Source organism: Episyrphus balteatus, chromosome 2 (genome assembly GCF_945859705.1).
Source record: "Episyrphus balteatus chromosome 2, idEpiBalt1.1, whole genome shotgun sequence".
Taxonomy (NCBI): domain Eukaryota; kingdom Metazoa; phylum Arthropoda; class Insecta; order Diptera; family Syrphidae; genus Episyrphus; species Episyrphus balteatus.
Genome location: NC_079135.1, coordinates 78,461,843 through 78,477,111, shown reverse-complemented (window position 1 = coordinate 78,477,111; position 15,269 = coordinate 78,461,843). Strand labels below are relative to the sequence as shown.

The window sequence follows — 15,269 nt, the reverse complement described above, 5'->3', positions numbered from 1 at the left end:
CGTTATCAACATTTAAGATGCAGCCGAAGTAAAATGTTATTTTAGAAGCCTAGGAAACACATCTTTCGGCACTGTTTTGTTTTCGAGTTTGCCATCTTATACGCTGTTAAGGTCTTCATCCATAATATTTTAAGAGGCCGAAAGAAGGCTACGTCTAGTGGTTGAGCTGCCAAATGTTGATATGTATGATCTGATAACATTTTTGCCAAATATCAGTTTTGTCAACATATACCAATATATAAAAACAAAGTCTAGTGCAAAAAAAGTGTCCATGTCAAAGTCAAAGTCACCCGCCAGGCCAAAATCACCCGGTTCTACCGGTATAATAAAGGTGATAATGGCATTATAAAATTTCTATGGTAGATATTAAATGCCAAACAACTGGGGATATCTCGGGCAGTAAAAAAGATATCGGAAAGATTTAAACATGTCTTTAAAGATAGAAAATATTTCTTATAGAAACCGTAACTAAATATGCTCAAACAATTTTCCTTGCATACCTAAAACATAATAAACGTATAAGTAATGTCAGTTCCTGATGATGTCTTCATAAGACGAAACGCGTCGACTAATTTGTACTAAAATAAAAAAAAATTTTACCAACATCATTGTGAAACTTAAAAATAACAAGTGTTTTTATTATTCATTTATATTAAAAAATAAGGTCCAAAGTATAGCATTTTCTAACGGTAATATTTCAAAAACGGGATCTGATTAATTTACTGTTTTTTTTTGTAATTTTGAACGGTTTTAGGTGATTTAGAAGCCTTTTACAAAATAAAATCCACCAGGAACAAAGACAACCAATTTGGATACATTTTCTTTTTTATGGATAGCAAATTTAAGTTTAAGAGCATGAAATGCAAAATGTTTTATGTATCAACAAAATAAAAAAGAAATAAACTAGGTAGGTATACCTACTTGAGATCTGATAAATTCAACTCTTCAGAAAATTGAAAAAAGAAAATCGAAAATCTCGTGCAAAAAAAATGTATGCGTTTATTTTTTTAAAACAATTTGTGGCTCAAGGTTTTTCAAATTCGCACTAGTGACTCCCCTGTGGGGCTCGATGGGTTGGCATCAGAAATCGGCGGCAAGCCTCCTGGTTTTGTATTGTTGCATTTCTGAGGCCAACTGTATGCTGGTGATAGGCGTACCTTTCTTCTTACTTTGGTTTTCGTCATGGCCAAATGAGATAATTAAGCAAATAATGTAGGTTCAAATTAAATTTTTTTATATACAATTTTGCATTCGAAATGAGATACAATTTGCGAAATTATCTCATTTGGATTCTAGGGAAAACAGGCTATTAAGCTGCGTACAACTGTAAATATTAATATGTTTTCTTTCAAAAAGTGCTTCAATTTCGATTCACAAAATTATGTTCACTTTTTTTCGACAGTTGCCTATTTAATGAAAAATACTTTCTGAAAACCGATAATTAACGGCATCTCACAAAAAACGTTATCTACGACAGAAACGATCAAGGCAACTTATTTTCTTTAAATATTTTTTTTTTCGAAAAGATACTATTTTAAATGAATTTTCTACAAGTTTTAATTGTTTAAGCCTAGTACGCTGCTGAAACGAAAAGAAATTTTCCATACAATATTTCGTTAAAGAAACCCTGAACGGAAAATTTCGTTTTGCTTTTCGTTTTTCAGTACGCAGCTCTAGCGAAAAGTTGGCGAGTTTTCACTCATTTGTCACTTACTTTTTATTGTCCTGTGCATTATTCTTGACTCCAAGAGCAGTGTTGACGGTGTTTTCACTTTTAATTCATTTATTTCTTGCTTTAAAAATTTTTTTCTGTTGATTTTTCTTGATTTTAAATTAATTTTGAATTTTTTTATTTTGACTTTGACAGAATACTCAATGATATTTTTTTCGTTAGCATTTTCGGAGACTTGAAAATTTTTTGTTTCGCATCAGCAGCGTACTAGGCTTAAGCAACTTTAAAAACAAGAGCAAAAATCTACAACCCAGTTGTGCATTTAATATCATTTATTTTTCTGTACGATCAAACGTTTGTTCTATACCCTGAAAGGTGGTAGAATAAACAGTCGGTCTTAACACGAAAAGTTTGCTATAAATTTCGAAAAAACAAATCCCAGAATTCATTCGTAATTGAAAATGTTATATAAATTCTGTGGCCACAATCAATAACCCCTTAAGAGAGTTAAGGAAAGCAAAACTTAGTTTCACTATAATCTACCGCATTTTTTTATTTGCCTTAATATCAACTCATTCTTTTCTTAACTCCATCTAGATGGTTTTTATGGTTTTTTCATAGTTAAAAAAATTAGCAAATGTAGACTTAAAAATGGAAAGCATCATAAGATCACTCAAATATTTTTTCTTAACTCATTAAAGCGGTTATTGATTGACCACAGAATTATTGTCATTACGAACGGGCTTCATGATTGTTTTTTTTTTCGGGAATGTTAGAAAATTTGAGACAAAAATGGAATTCATGATGAGACCGAATGAAAAGCCACTTTAACGAATAAAAAATTAAAGTTTGACAATAGAATAACGTATATTCGCTTTTTTTAATTTTGCGAATGTGATCAGTGTTCTTTTTGTGTTGTTCTTTGATTAAATTAATTGGAGTTTAATTAATTTGCAGGATTAACTTACTCTGAGTTAACTCAGAAAAATAATGAACCTTTCGTAAATCTTCAATTCTGTTTTAATTTTTGTAAGAAAATCACACTTAATAGTTAAGTCGTTTGTATTAAAACGACAAGAAAACGACTTGCTCTAGGACCGCCAATCTGTGTTAAAGCTTAATTTTGGCGTCCAGAGCGAGTCGTTTTTATGTCAAACGACTAACAGAAAATTCCTTTGAGTTCTTTACGTTTTAGAGAGAATTAGTGAAGCTGTTGTAAAGTCGGTAATTTTCAAGCAATAATTAGCTCATTAAAAAAATGTTGGGACATATTTCATTAGCTGTTTATCTTATTCGTAGACAATTTAGACGAACTTCTAAACCAATTTTGTATAAAAAAAAGAGCAGCTTCTTACCTGTATTATAAATTTGAGCTCTACTCTAAGTTAGACCTAGTTTTATATAAATAATTATATAATAAATATGTACTGCAACAGAAAATAATGCAAATACAATTTTAAATCAACAATAAATAATAATATTTTACTTTTGCAATTTTGTAAACAACTTTTGTACATTAACCTGGCCAGCTAGTACTAGCAAGTCGAAATTCTTCAAATACCAGGAAATGTTGTAATAAAGATGCATTTTTTTGTTTTTATCCAAAAATGTTTTATAAAATTCACTCATTTTGTCGGCGGACAATTCATCGATACCTGCGTCTTTATGCATTCTAATAAAATCTTCTCTTTCCTAAAATTAAAAATTTAAATTATTTTTTTTTTTAGTGATTTTAGTTATAGCGCCAATGGTACATTATTACATCATAAAAACGTTTGTTGTGTTTAGCCCAAAATTCTTGATTCCATTTCTCAACTTCTATTTGTTTCAGTCTAAGTTCAGTTGCTAGAGGTGTTTCATTTTTGGGAATACAACGAACATAGGGTCGAAGATTGGATTCCTTGTCTGGTGGTCCAATGTAGTCACTGGTCACACTTTCGGGGGCAGGTTTCTCGGCAAGTCCGATGGTAGTTGCAGGTTTGGTTTTGTCTGCGAACTAAAAATTGTTTCATTTAGACATTGGATATGTTTGAGTTAATAGATTATTATATTACGTTGCGAATATTAGATATTCTTGCAAAATTTCTAGTTTTCCTTAAAATAATCATCTTTAACTTGATAATTTTTTGCAGGTTGCAACTTTTTGTTTTTTTTTTCCTTCACTTTTTTTGACATTTCAAAATCAGGTGTTTTCGATGTCGAAAAAAGACATGTTCATATGCAAGGAATTTGGTTTAACATGTTCTGTGGCATGGGCGTGTTTTCTTAAGCCCAGTACGCAGATCGCTCTAAACTAATTTTTATCTCGACAATTTTTATCTCTACACACGTTCGCTAAAGCCAAGATAAATTTAAATTTAAAAATAACGGCTGAATCATAGTTTCATTAACTTAAGGCTTGGCCACACCGAAGGGTACTTGCGGTAGCGGTACGGGTATTTGTATGAAAAAAATTCCAAACTAGAACAACAGCGTTTAGGTGTGGAATATTTTTCATACAAATACCCGTACCGCTACCGCAAGTACCCTTTGGTGTGGCCAAGCCTTTAAGGCTTGGCCACACTGGAGGGTATGCGGTAGCGGTACGGGTAGCGGTGAGGGTACTTGTATGAAAAAAATTCCAAACTGACACATCAACGTTCAGGTGTGGAATTTTTTTAGTACAAATATCGTTACCGCTATACCGCATACCCTCCGGTGTGGCCAAGCCTTTATACTTACATTCAATATAACATACATATATATTTTTTTACCTGCAGAATACTTTTTTACGCTCTCATTAGGGGTATTCACGATCTGGTGCAACAGGCCTTGTAAAAATGTAAAATTTTATTTTTTTACAATAAATCGTGAACGCCCCTTTTCTTATCTATAGTAAATATTGAAGCATGAATGAAATCCATGATGTTTTTTTTAACAGGGTTGTTCCTCCACTGTTGCTTCTTCTTTTTTTCCATTTTTTATAATTTAAAGGCTTGGCCACACTGGAGGGTATGCGGTAGCGGTACGGGTAGCGGAGAGGGTACTTGTATGAAAAAAATTCCAAACTGACACATCAACGTTCAGGTGCGGAATTTGTTTAGTACAAATATCGTTACCGCTATACCGCATACCCTCCGGTGTGGCCAAGCCTTAATTCTTTAGGCTTAACTACATACACCACTTTTTGAAAAAATACAAAAGTGAAAATATTTTTTTTCTGGCTAGTGCAATTGTTTTATGAAAAAGAGTATACAAATTATTTTTTAGACCCAAAAATAAGCTTTCTGCATAATTTGTTTTAATTTTCCAGCCCGAAAAACTATGCAAAAATGCATTTGAAAATTTTCACTTTTGTACTTTTTCACTTTTTGAGCCAATGTAGTTAAGCCTTTTGTTTTGTTCGGGTTAATTAATTTTCACAAATTATTTTACATCAAAAGAAACTAAATTACGGGACATGAGTACCGACAAGCCGACAACCATAATAAACAGAATAAAAAAGACAAACTGTTTATCATGGGCGACGCGACGGTGAGCTGCCATCTGTCAAAAATAATTTTACTCTATTGTATTTTTATTTTGCAATAGGTCTAGGGTATAGCAAAAGTGCAAGACTGTTGTAAAATTTTAATCCGTATAGTTTGTTGTTGTAGTATTGTAAGATTTTACACTTTTGCACTTTTGCAATGATACAAGACCAGTTGCATCGGATCGTGAATACCCCTATTTTGTTTTGTTCCTCTTCTTTTATATATTCCAAGGTTTTTTTGCCCCTTGCAGCAACAACAATGACCACAAATGTCAAAATGTATCTGTGAAAAAATGCGCTGAGAATTATTTCGCGAGCTGCTAAATTGAATGGAGACTTTTTGCAAAAGTAGTAGATGAGAATTCGAATTTGGCGCGTGAACTGCGTACTTCCTGGCTAAAAATCATCGCTAAAATTTATCTTTGGAGGAAATTTGTATGAAAGATAAATTTTAGCGTGATCTGCGTACTAGGCTTTAGGGGGTTATCACAACTTGCAAGCAGGTAATCGAGTGTCATTAGAGTATAAAAGAAAGGAGATACATTTATTTCTCTTGTTTTTTTTTTTTAGCTTTATTTAGTATGTCAACAGGTAACAGAATAGGCTAAGCCTGGTACTCTGCTGATGCGAAACGAAAAATTTTAAAGTCTCCAAAGTCGACAACGAAAATGCTAACGAAAAAATATCATCGAGTATTCTGTCAAAGTCAAAATAAAAAAATTCAAAATTAATTTAAAATTAAGAAAAATCAACAGAACATAATTTTTAAAGCAAGAAATAAATGAATTAAAAGTGAAAAAACCGTCAACACTGCTCTTGGAGTCAAGGAAAATGCACAGGACAGTAAAAAGTAAGTAACAAATGAGTGAAAACTCTACAATTTTTCGATAGAGCTGCCAACTGAAAAACGAAAAGCAAAACGAAATTTTCCGTTCAGGATTTCGTTAACGAAATTTTGTATGGAAAATTTCTTTTCGCTTCAGCAGCGTACTAGGCTTTACTACGTTTACTTGGTTCCATGAATACCCCTTTAAGTATATTCCGAGCTACCAGTAAAACCCAAAAAGTGCAAATATTTCATACAAATTTGTGTTTAAATTGATTGCTGTGATTAAATGCATCACACAAAGAACATATTCCCCAACCAAAACCAATAACTGGCAACAGAACATTTTTAAGATCTCAGAAAGATGAACTTGTCTATTTTCTCTTTATTTTCAAAAATTTTATGTTCGAATTATAAAAAGAAAAAAAGAGATATAACAATTCTCTTTAAAAAAAAATCTCTATCTTTTGAAAGCTAGCTTATTCATTTTTCTCATCAAACACCCTTGGGAGTGAGTAGCACAACACAAGTAACACATCAATTCTCTTTCTCATTGATTTCTTTCTCCTCATCTCTCTTTAATATTTTTTTTTGTTTTTGTTTTGTTTCGAGCTATCGAATATTCCATCTGTTTTCTTTATGATTATATTAATGTCTCTTTTCTTCTTACAAAAATAACATCAATACATTTCTTGTTATCTCACTCATACAAAAATTACTTTGTTTTTTATATCACAATTCCCAACAACAAAATTTATACTATACTATATATTTCTCTCACTCTCTTTGACATTTTCCACAGAAAAAAACATCCCAAAATTTTCCCAACCTTACAGCGATAATATACATTTTTCACACAACGCCAGCGCCAAGTGTAGAAAGAATATATTTTTCTTGGGCCAACTTAAAATTTCAATTCAGTTCGACGAATTTTCTCAATTTGAGTTGTGGTGTGTTTTGCGAAGACGGATTCTCGGTGCGTTCGGCTAAAGAAATTGAGAGAAATTACAAAAATTATTCAATTTTTTATTCAGAAAGAAAAAAATTCCATACAATCTTCATTCAATGTGATTGATTGCAAAACAAGATTATTATTTGTTTATAATAAATTCACATTGCACTCGTTTCGGGGGGTGTGTGTGTGTGTTGGTTGGTGTTTTATTATGTATTTTGTGTGAATTTTTTTTACACAAGAAGAAGAGTAGTGTTTCTCAATATAATGTGAGTATTATAATATCCTAAAATATCGTACTAGAAAAAAAAAGAGGATCAACCAAATAGTCTCTTGGAATTCACAACTCCTCGTCCTCGTTCTCATCTCCTCCGCACAGTTGTTAGAGGAGTCATCCATCATAATGGCTTCTTTACTTTACGGACCGGGATAAAGTTAAGAAATAAAATTGCTCTTCTAATTTTATAACAAAAAATAAAATATAAGAATCTACATTTTTTGCTCTGTGTGAAAAGTGCTAAACATATAGAAAAAGGGATTTCTTTTTGCAAGTAAAAGAATAAAATTCCTAAAGTGATAACCATCATAATACACAGTGTTAGGGTGTTTCAATCCCAAGCAAAAGCCATCTGGGAAATCAAGGGAAAATTCAGTCCTACTTGCATCTTCTCTCTGTACACCTTTTCTACCTGTCTTCCTACTTATACCTTTCTCCAAAAAAAAGGGCTGACGAGGACGAAGAAAACAACTAACAACCACAACGACGACGTTGTCGTTGTAGAAAAAAAAGTGAAGATACATATTAGAGAAGAAAAGCAAGAAAGAATAGGATTTTTTTCCTTTTAGTTTTGTTTAAGAAACAAGTTAAAAGGATATTTATCACAAACGACTCTCAAGATGAAGGATTTATTTTGGATACCACTGTTTGCTTTGCTGTTAAATTTGGGTAAGTTTAATAAATATCTACATTTTAACTAAAAGAACCTTATTTCCATGTTTAGAAAAAGATGACATTCTAAAGCATAAATTTGTACCCAAAAAAAGACTTGGGACAGATTTTATGTAAATCTCTTTTTTTTTTTTTATTTCCATAAAAAACATATTTAATCAAAAAAAAAGCTAAAAGAAAGTAAGTTATATAGTTGAATCCCTTTACTTCCTTGTTCCCTTATTCATACAAAGAGTCAAAAGGCTAAAAGGGACACAAAATTGAGTAAAATTGAGAAAATCCACCACACATCCACGGTTGCCACTCCTAAAAAAAATCCTACCAAACCTGCTGAAAAATCCTACCAAACTTAATAAAAACCTGCAAAATCCAAAACTTTTGAACTTAAAAAAAAAAAAAAAAACTTATACAAAAAAGATATAGTTTTTGGGTTCAATAAAATGTTTGTACCTATCTACTACCTTCCGCAAACAAACAAGACTAGTTTATTTTTTATTTAAAAAAAGCGGCTATTGGAATTATACCTTAAAACACGAGCTATTTCATTTTATTTTAAGATAAAGCCTAGTAAATTTGCATATCGTCGGCCTCTTAAGGAAACTTCGTAGCTCCCAAATACAAAATTTTACAGGAGAGACGAAAAAGTAGAGAAACAACATAGTAGTTGGGAGTTAAATGCTTTGCAAAATTTGAATTTAAGTCTATTTAGAGTTTTCGGAATGACTTCAAATTTTCTGGGTTACTCCGCTGACATATTTGCTATAAAATTGCATTCAAAAGTAATTTTCGAAAAAAGGTGGAGTTACGAGGTTTCCTTAGTAACTCCAAATTCAATCCATTAAGCAATACCTATAAGTTTTCGTTTTCAACTACAATTTTTGAATAAATATGAAAACAAAACAAACAAAAAAATGCCCATTAGAGTTGAATATGATTTGCTTACAAAAGTTAAAATCTGATTCTGTCATGCCACAGAAACTTTTTAAAGAGTTTCTTAATACCACGTTATGAAGTAACATTATACTCATAACTCATTTCATGCATTCCTCTTGCATTATGCATTAAAATTGATTTTGCAATCCATAATGAGAAAGAAATTGAATAAATAAAATTAAATAAATTTGGGAATAACGCGTTTAATACCTAGTCTTTAAAAAATTAGAAATTAGAAATAATTTCATTTTCAGAAAATTGTTTCCATAAGGTGACCCAAAAACTACCAAATCGAGTTTAAACCTACCATCCTACCAAAGCCAAAAAAAAACCTACCAAGTTTGTCAGAATTCTACCAAAACGGCAACCGTGCACACATCACAAAAAGTTTTTTGTTGTTGTTGTTGGGAAAACAAGTGACTCTGACTGTGACTATATAAAAAGTAGTAGTGGTAAACAATCGATAGCGATATCAGACTTGGCGCAGGCGGTTGTGCTCTCTCTCTTCCAATGTCGATTTTCCCTACTTTTTCCGCTCTACTCTATTCTCTGCCTGCTACTTGTTTTGTCTTTTCTATAAACTTACTTCATCGTACATCGCCATTTAGGCTGGCAAAAAAGGTAGAAATGGTTAGCTACTACTCCAAGGAGTAAGTACCTATAGCGTAAAAGCAAAGGGAACAAGGCACTGAACGAAACAGTGAACCGAATATCGAACCAAAAAAAAAAACCGACCGAACCAACCATAGTGGCAGTGCTAGAGCGAGTTGTGTTGGAAAAAGGAGACATGAATATAGAGGATGTCGGAGACGGAGTCATAGTCGGAATCGGATGTGTACACACTCTCCTCGCTGGCGCTATGTCTATGACATAATGAAAATTCTCAACAACAACCGTACCGTCAGCAGCGAGAGCTGTTGTTGTTGTTGGTGTTCCAGTTCCAATTCCAAATGTGTGTAGCGGAATTTTTAAGGATATGTTACCCTGTATGAATGATATCAACTTAAGCCACCCCAAACAGCACCCCACCAATAACCCCGCCCTCGGTATTTTTACGGCATAGCTTTCTCATCCCCTTGCGGAGTTTTCCCTCCAGTCGTATCCAAATGTGAAACCCAAAACGTACCCCAAAGTAAGGTACTGACTGTAGTAGCAGTAGCGTAGTCACAATCAGAGTCTTCTTGATGTTTTTGAATGTATTTGTGAGTTTTCCAATTTTGTTTCCTTTGCTACACCACACTTGTGTAACCTTCCGCTGTCCTCCACCCGAATTGTGTTAGGCAAAGCCAAAATCGAGAAATCCGAGGTGGGCCTGATGAGATGGTATAGTTTAATATTACGTAGTTGTAAATGGAAAATTTTGATATTTTTAGAAGGGGGATTGGTGGTGTTAGGGCGACGATGGAATGGCACAGGTAAATTGTTGGCGCTTGCTAGCTTGCCAGCTTAAAATCATCGTCTACAGCCCTTAATTTAGCTGACTTTGACGTATCATTAAGTCGGGTGGTTCTTGTTCTGTGTCGAACCGAACGACGAACGTTGAAGGCAAGTCACTGTTCTACATGAGGGAATTAAAATTTTGCCCATCGATAAGTTGCGGATTGCTTTTTTTTTTGTTTTAACGTCAAAGCCGAGCCAATTCGTCTGCATTTGGCTTGACTACGGAGAATGAGTGTCTTCTCTCCGTTTTGTACACAAAAGTCCCTTTTTTTATAAGAATGTATGTGTGTGTGTGTTTACCATTAGCGTTGTTGTTGTATGTTTTATCCCCACATTGCCTTCTTTAGTGGGGTTGGTTTGAGTTTATTATTTTTTTTTTCTACTCTTCTCTCTTTTTTTTTTATTTTTTATTAAAGATTCGTCGTGTCGCATTATGAGGCTTGAAAATTTGTAATGAAATTGTTTAAATGCGTTTAAGAGTTTTATGATTTAACAAAATAGCTATTCATTCTTCCTTATCCTCGTTTAAAAATTTTTGTCTCTTAACTTTATGCGCTGTTTGCCGTTGCCGTGTTGTCATCGCATCATTGTCGTCATCGTCATTTTGTCGTCTATCATACAAAATGTTCCGTTGTTTTGAGCAGGAGGTGGTGGAAAATGGGAGGAAAAATCAATCGATAATACAGAATCATTTTTCGCCTTTTCTGTTTTCTGTCTATGTGCTTATGATTGCGTGTGTCCTTTTTTGTCGTTCGCCATCATCGCTGCTTTTCCGTTTGCTTTGACTTTGAGCAGTGCTATTTTTTTTTGTTTTATATAAATACATACATACTTATATGTGTGTATATGTATTAATTTTGTTCTGGATTCTAGTTTTTTTGGTAATGGGCGCTAAAAGAGTGGGTGGAATAATAATATAAAAAAAAAAAATTGGTTTCACAACTCTATACATAAAGTTAATTTTATTTCTTTTTTGTTCTTTTTTTTATATTTTTTATTTGTAGACGAAAGAATTTCATTATTTTTTATGTCTTACACGCTTGTGGGTCATTTTTTTGTTCGTTTGTTTGTTGTTCCGTTTAGTTTGAGTTAAACTATAGAACACGCAATGCGAATTATAGTTTGAAGTAAATTAAGATTGATATAATTATATTGCTTTCAATTTTGTTCTATGGAAAAGGTTAAAATCAAATTTATAAGCATATATTCATTTTATGTATAGGTACCTAGATCCCTTTTTTATGAACTTAAATGCAAAGGTGTTAGTAAGTCCGAGCTGCATTTAAGGTTAGAAGCCAGACCAGCCAGGGCCAGAGGTCTTCTATATTTCATCTCAATTCGTTTGTGATTAGCCTTAGCCTGATAACTCCATAGCATATTTTTCTGTTTCTTGCAATTGATAATCTACCATTAAAAACTTTACAGGAACATGGTTGTTCAAAAATTCTTTGTATCCATTCCCGTGCCGCAGGTATTCTTAACGTAATTTACTTTTCTAAGTTTCATGAATTAAGTCCAAAAAAATATAAAATAATTCACTAAAATGCTGAATAGATACATTGATAAAAAAAAGTCCTTAAACCCTAAATAAATGGACATAAATATTCAAAAAGGTTTGAAATAAATTTATTAATCGGAAAAAAGTCGTCAATTCTTAGGTCTAAAGGACTTGAACCCCTTTTTTGAGATTAATAACTTTTGAAATAACGACCACAAGAATAGAGAAATATCACCTTTATTTTATTTTACTAAAATTTTGTTTTACAGTCTGACCAGTCAGTAGACAGAAGGTAACAAGGAAGCTCACTTGAACCAAATGTTTTGGTATCAGGGAATAATGAACTGTTATTCTGCAAACAATTTTGTTTTGTTCCATAATCACAAATAAAAAATAAAATATAACATGCGAGAGAACTTTAAACTCACGAATAGTCTAAGATCCGGGAACTGAAAACTGGAACTGTTATTATACTTCTTCACAGAATCGGAGCCATTCAAGCCGGCAGACATATTTGCCATAGATATTATAAAAACCTTCTCTTAATATTAATATAAATCTGTTACCCCTCGCGCAAGAAATCTGATGCCGGATATTAGACTTTTCGTCAGTTTAAAGTTTTCTCGCATATTTTATTGATATAAGCTTTGCTGAAAATATACACGTTTGGTTTCATTACATCACAATACAACTTTCCTTGGCCAGGTTTTTTGGAGAAATTTTGAGAATTAATTAGAGATCAGATTTCTGAAAGATACTCAAATGTTAACCCAAAAAGTGCGTTTTTATCTTAAGTACTTTTCTAATTTGAAAGGAACTACTGATCAGCTAACAGGTTACAAATGAAACAAAACATATTTCGAATGTCAAAAGTTTTATGTGTATTAACATGTTCTTATACTATTCAATAAAAGTCACCTTCAAGGCAAATGAACTTGCTTAACTTTACATAAATGTAAGGCAAGAATATTTACTAACTTTTGGCCTCTGAAAACTGGCTTCACACTGATAAAATATATTAATATTACTAAAAAATCTATCTAGCACCGATTTAATTATTTGCAGTGTATAAGATTCTGAAAATGGTGTTTTTTTTTTATTCCAGACTTTTAATCTTCGTCAATTAGGTATAATTTTCATTCACTCATTTGAGAGGTCTTGAAACCAAACTATAAAATTTTTATCAATAAAAAAAACGTAATAAAAATAATATACATGTTCGCAGTGATGGCTTCACGGAGGTCGTCAGGCCGCAGTTTGAACAGAATCTAGTTGTTAAGATCATATAGATAACTACTGTCTGTGTGGGATGATATAATACTCATATTAGAGTTGTCTTTAAAGAACATTGCAAACCTAATTAATTTAATTTTCGAAAAAAATGAGAAAAAAGAAGGAAGAAAAAAAAAACCAGATCCAAAAGCAATTATAAAAGAAGAGTAATTTGGCATCAATTGATGCTGGGGTGTTTGGCACACTACTTTTCAAGACAATTCCCACACCCACAATTTTGTTCTCAATGTTTACCAGATTCATATGAACATTGAACACCCATTCCTTAAAGATTAAGGTTAACAAAAACAAAGCTTTATACACATAAGAAGCTTTCTTTGTAAGTACATAGATGTTGACACAAATAAGTAATCGTTAAAATGTTTTCTTTTTTGTCTTATCATGTCGCCAAAAAACTTTACGACTTTGCAGAGCTATGAATATGTTTTTTTTTTTAGAGAAAAGAATAAATTAAACAATTCTTTGATGATTGTCAATAAATTATGAGGCTCAACTTTCTTTATTGGTTGGCTACTCCGACTCAGTAGTTACTCCTTTTTAATTTTGAACTCAAAATAAAACAAAACATTTAAGTACTAGAATGAAATGAGTTTAGTCCTGGCACGGCCGTATGTTTATCGGTTGGATGGTATCCTACTCGTATAAGACGCTAAGATTTGGTTAATTCTTACTGACTTTTATTGGAGTAAAGCGGAAATTTCGAAGAACCAATATTGTAACAACCATACAACGGTGGCTTGATGTGAGTGAGAGCTCGGGACCGTTGCGTTGTGTCGATATCAAATGATCGGCCGCTGCAATTGCGCATTTGAGCTTCCTACACCAGTTGAATACAAATTCATATTTTTAATTTTAAGATGTAAAGCAAAATGATTAAAGAAAAAGGAATACTGCCTCTTGAGAGGAATTGACAAAGCCTCCAATAGAATCATTGTCATGAATATGTGCATCTCTGCGTACCCCTTCGGACTCTGCGCTAAATGGTAAATCCCTTCCGTTCATTCAAATTGATTACATGTACACAAGAATGGTCAAAAGTTGTTAGTCGCTAGGCCTTGCTACTTCATGGGGTTTCGTATGACAAATTCTTATTATATTAGAGCTTAAATTCGGCTGTTAAACTGCGAGTTAAAAGTTTTATGGTTGGCAGTGTTCGACCGCTCTTATGGAAGAACGAAATTTATCAGTGCGGAGCTTACTGTTTTGCTGGAACTGTTTGCAAAATACTGAAAGAGTACGTCTCATAGATCAGAGTTTTACTGAACTCTCAAGCATCAATCAAATTGAATGAATAGGTTAAAAATTGTCTTGGATAAAATTTTGATCCATCGTCAATTTGATGATATTTATTATGGCCAATCGACAAGAAGAAATAAATTGTAGGTTTACATGAGATGTAGGTAATTTAAAGAATGCAATAGGAATAATTAAATTAGTAAATAAATATTCAAATGATTTTATTAGGCAAAACTGAAGAAGAAGAATTATATCGTATTGGTAAACATTAGATTTTACTTTAAAACAGTTTGACTGAAAAATATTTTTCATAAAAAATAAAACAAAAACAAAAAACATCGGCTTCTCATTATGGTTCTAAATTCATTACACATAATTATATTTATTCCTCGACTCATTTTGAATAAAAAAAAGCAAAAGAAAAAATTTGCTACCATGTTTCATTAAGTTTCTCTCAACATTCTAAGGTGCTGTTAATTAATGGAACACAAAATTATGGCGCATGGTGATGATGATGAGGACGATGGTAAAGTTTGAAGAGGAAGACTCTGACAGCGTGTATCCGTCATACATTCTGAACTTGCTTGAAAGATCTTTGCATGGCATGTTTCTGTCACTCTTAGTGTGTTGTGTCCTACAAACAAAAATAAAGAACCTACATTTCTCATTTGCAAAGAAGAGAAGTCTACTACCAACATCATCCATTCAACATAAAGAACAAAACAAATAATTATAATGAGCCCGTAAACTCCACACATTCTCGAGAGTGTCAAATACAAACAGAAGCTCAGCTATTATTCTATGCGTCAACCATACCATACACCAAACATCGTCATAATATATAATACTTTATAATATACCACCATCACCGGTAAAAAGGGGATGGGTGGGAAGGGGGTACAAAAAAAACTACAACAACAAAAAAGGATTAAGTTGACCTTTCACGTATGTGTATACGA

The 15,269-nt window shown here is 32.6% G+C and overlaps 3 protein-coding genes across 4 annotated transcripts in view; 2 read left to right on the top strand and 1 right to left on the bottom strand.

Moving 5' to 3' along the window:
* Nucleotides 1–3,121: 3,121 nt before the first annotated feature.
* On the bottom strand, nucleotides 3,122–3,839 carry LOC129910777 (COA8 family protein CG14806, mitochondrial). The gene is made up of 3 exons (XM_055988315.1): nucleotides 3,727–3,839; nucleotides 3,435–3,668; nucleotides 3,122–3,364 (listed from the first exon to the last, which is right to left on the bottom strand). Exons 1-3 carry the CDS (start codon nucleotides 3,778–3,780, stop codon nucleotides 3,155–3,157), a joined length of 498 nt encoding a protein of 165 aa, XP_055844290.1. The 5' UTR covers nucleotides 3,781–3,839; the 3' UTR covers nucleotides 3,122–3,154.
* A 3,022-nt stretch (nucleotides 3,840–6,861) lies between these two features.
* LOC129910871 (transmembrane protein 132E) overlaps nucleotides 6,862–15,269 on the top strand; it is a 125,644-nt gene continuing 117,236 nt past the window's right edge. For both annotated transcript variants that reach the window (XM_055988460.1, XM_055988459.1), the window contains exon 1: nucleotides 6,862–7,907. In XM_055988460.1, the coding sequence (XP_055844435.1) occupies nucleotides 7,859–7,907 (49 nt within the window). In that variant the 5' untranslated portion in view covers nucleotides 6,862–7,858. The remainder of the gene's footprint in view (nucleotides 7,908–15,269) is intronic.
* The window catches only part of LOC129910877 (uncharacterized), a 244,216-nt gene continuing 243,196 nt past the window's right edge, over nucleotides 14,250–15,269 (top strand). The window contains exon 1 of the mRNA XM_055988465.1: nucleotides 14,250–14,260. The gene's annotated coding sequence lies outside the window, so the exon portion shown is untranslated. The remainder of the gene's footprint in view (nucleotides 14,261–15,269) is intronic.

Excerpts from the sequence above, each read along its gene's own strand:
- LOC129910777 (XM_055988315.1), bottom strand. The coding sequence starts at position 3,780 with ATGATTATTTTAAGGAAAACTAGAAATTTTGCAAGAATATCTAATATT. Across the intron at positions 3,669-3,726 it reads GAATATCTAATATTCGCAAC|TTCGCAGACAAAACCAAACC; the intron begins GTAATATAATAA and ends AACAATTTTTAG. Across the intron at positions 3,365-3,434 it reads ACAACAAACGTTTTTATGAT|GAAAGAGAAGATTTTATTAG; the intron begins GTAATAATGTAC and ends TTTTAATTTTAG.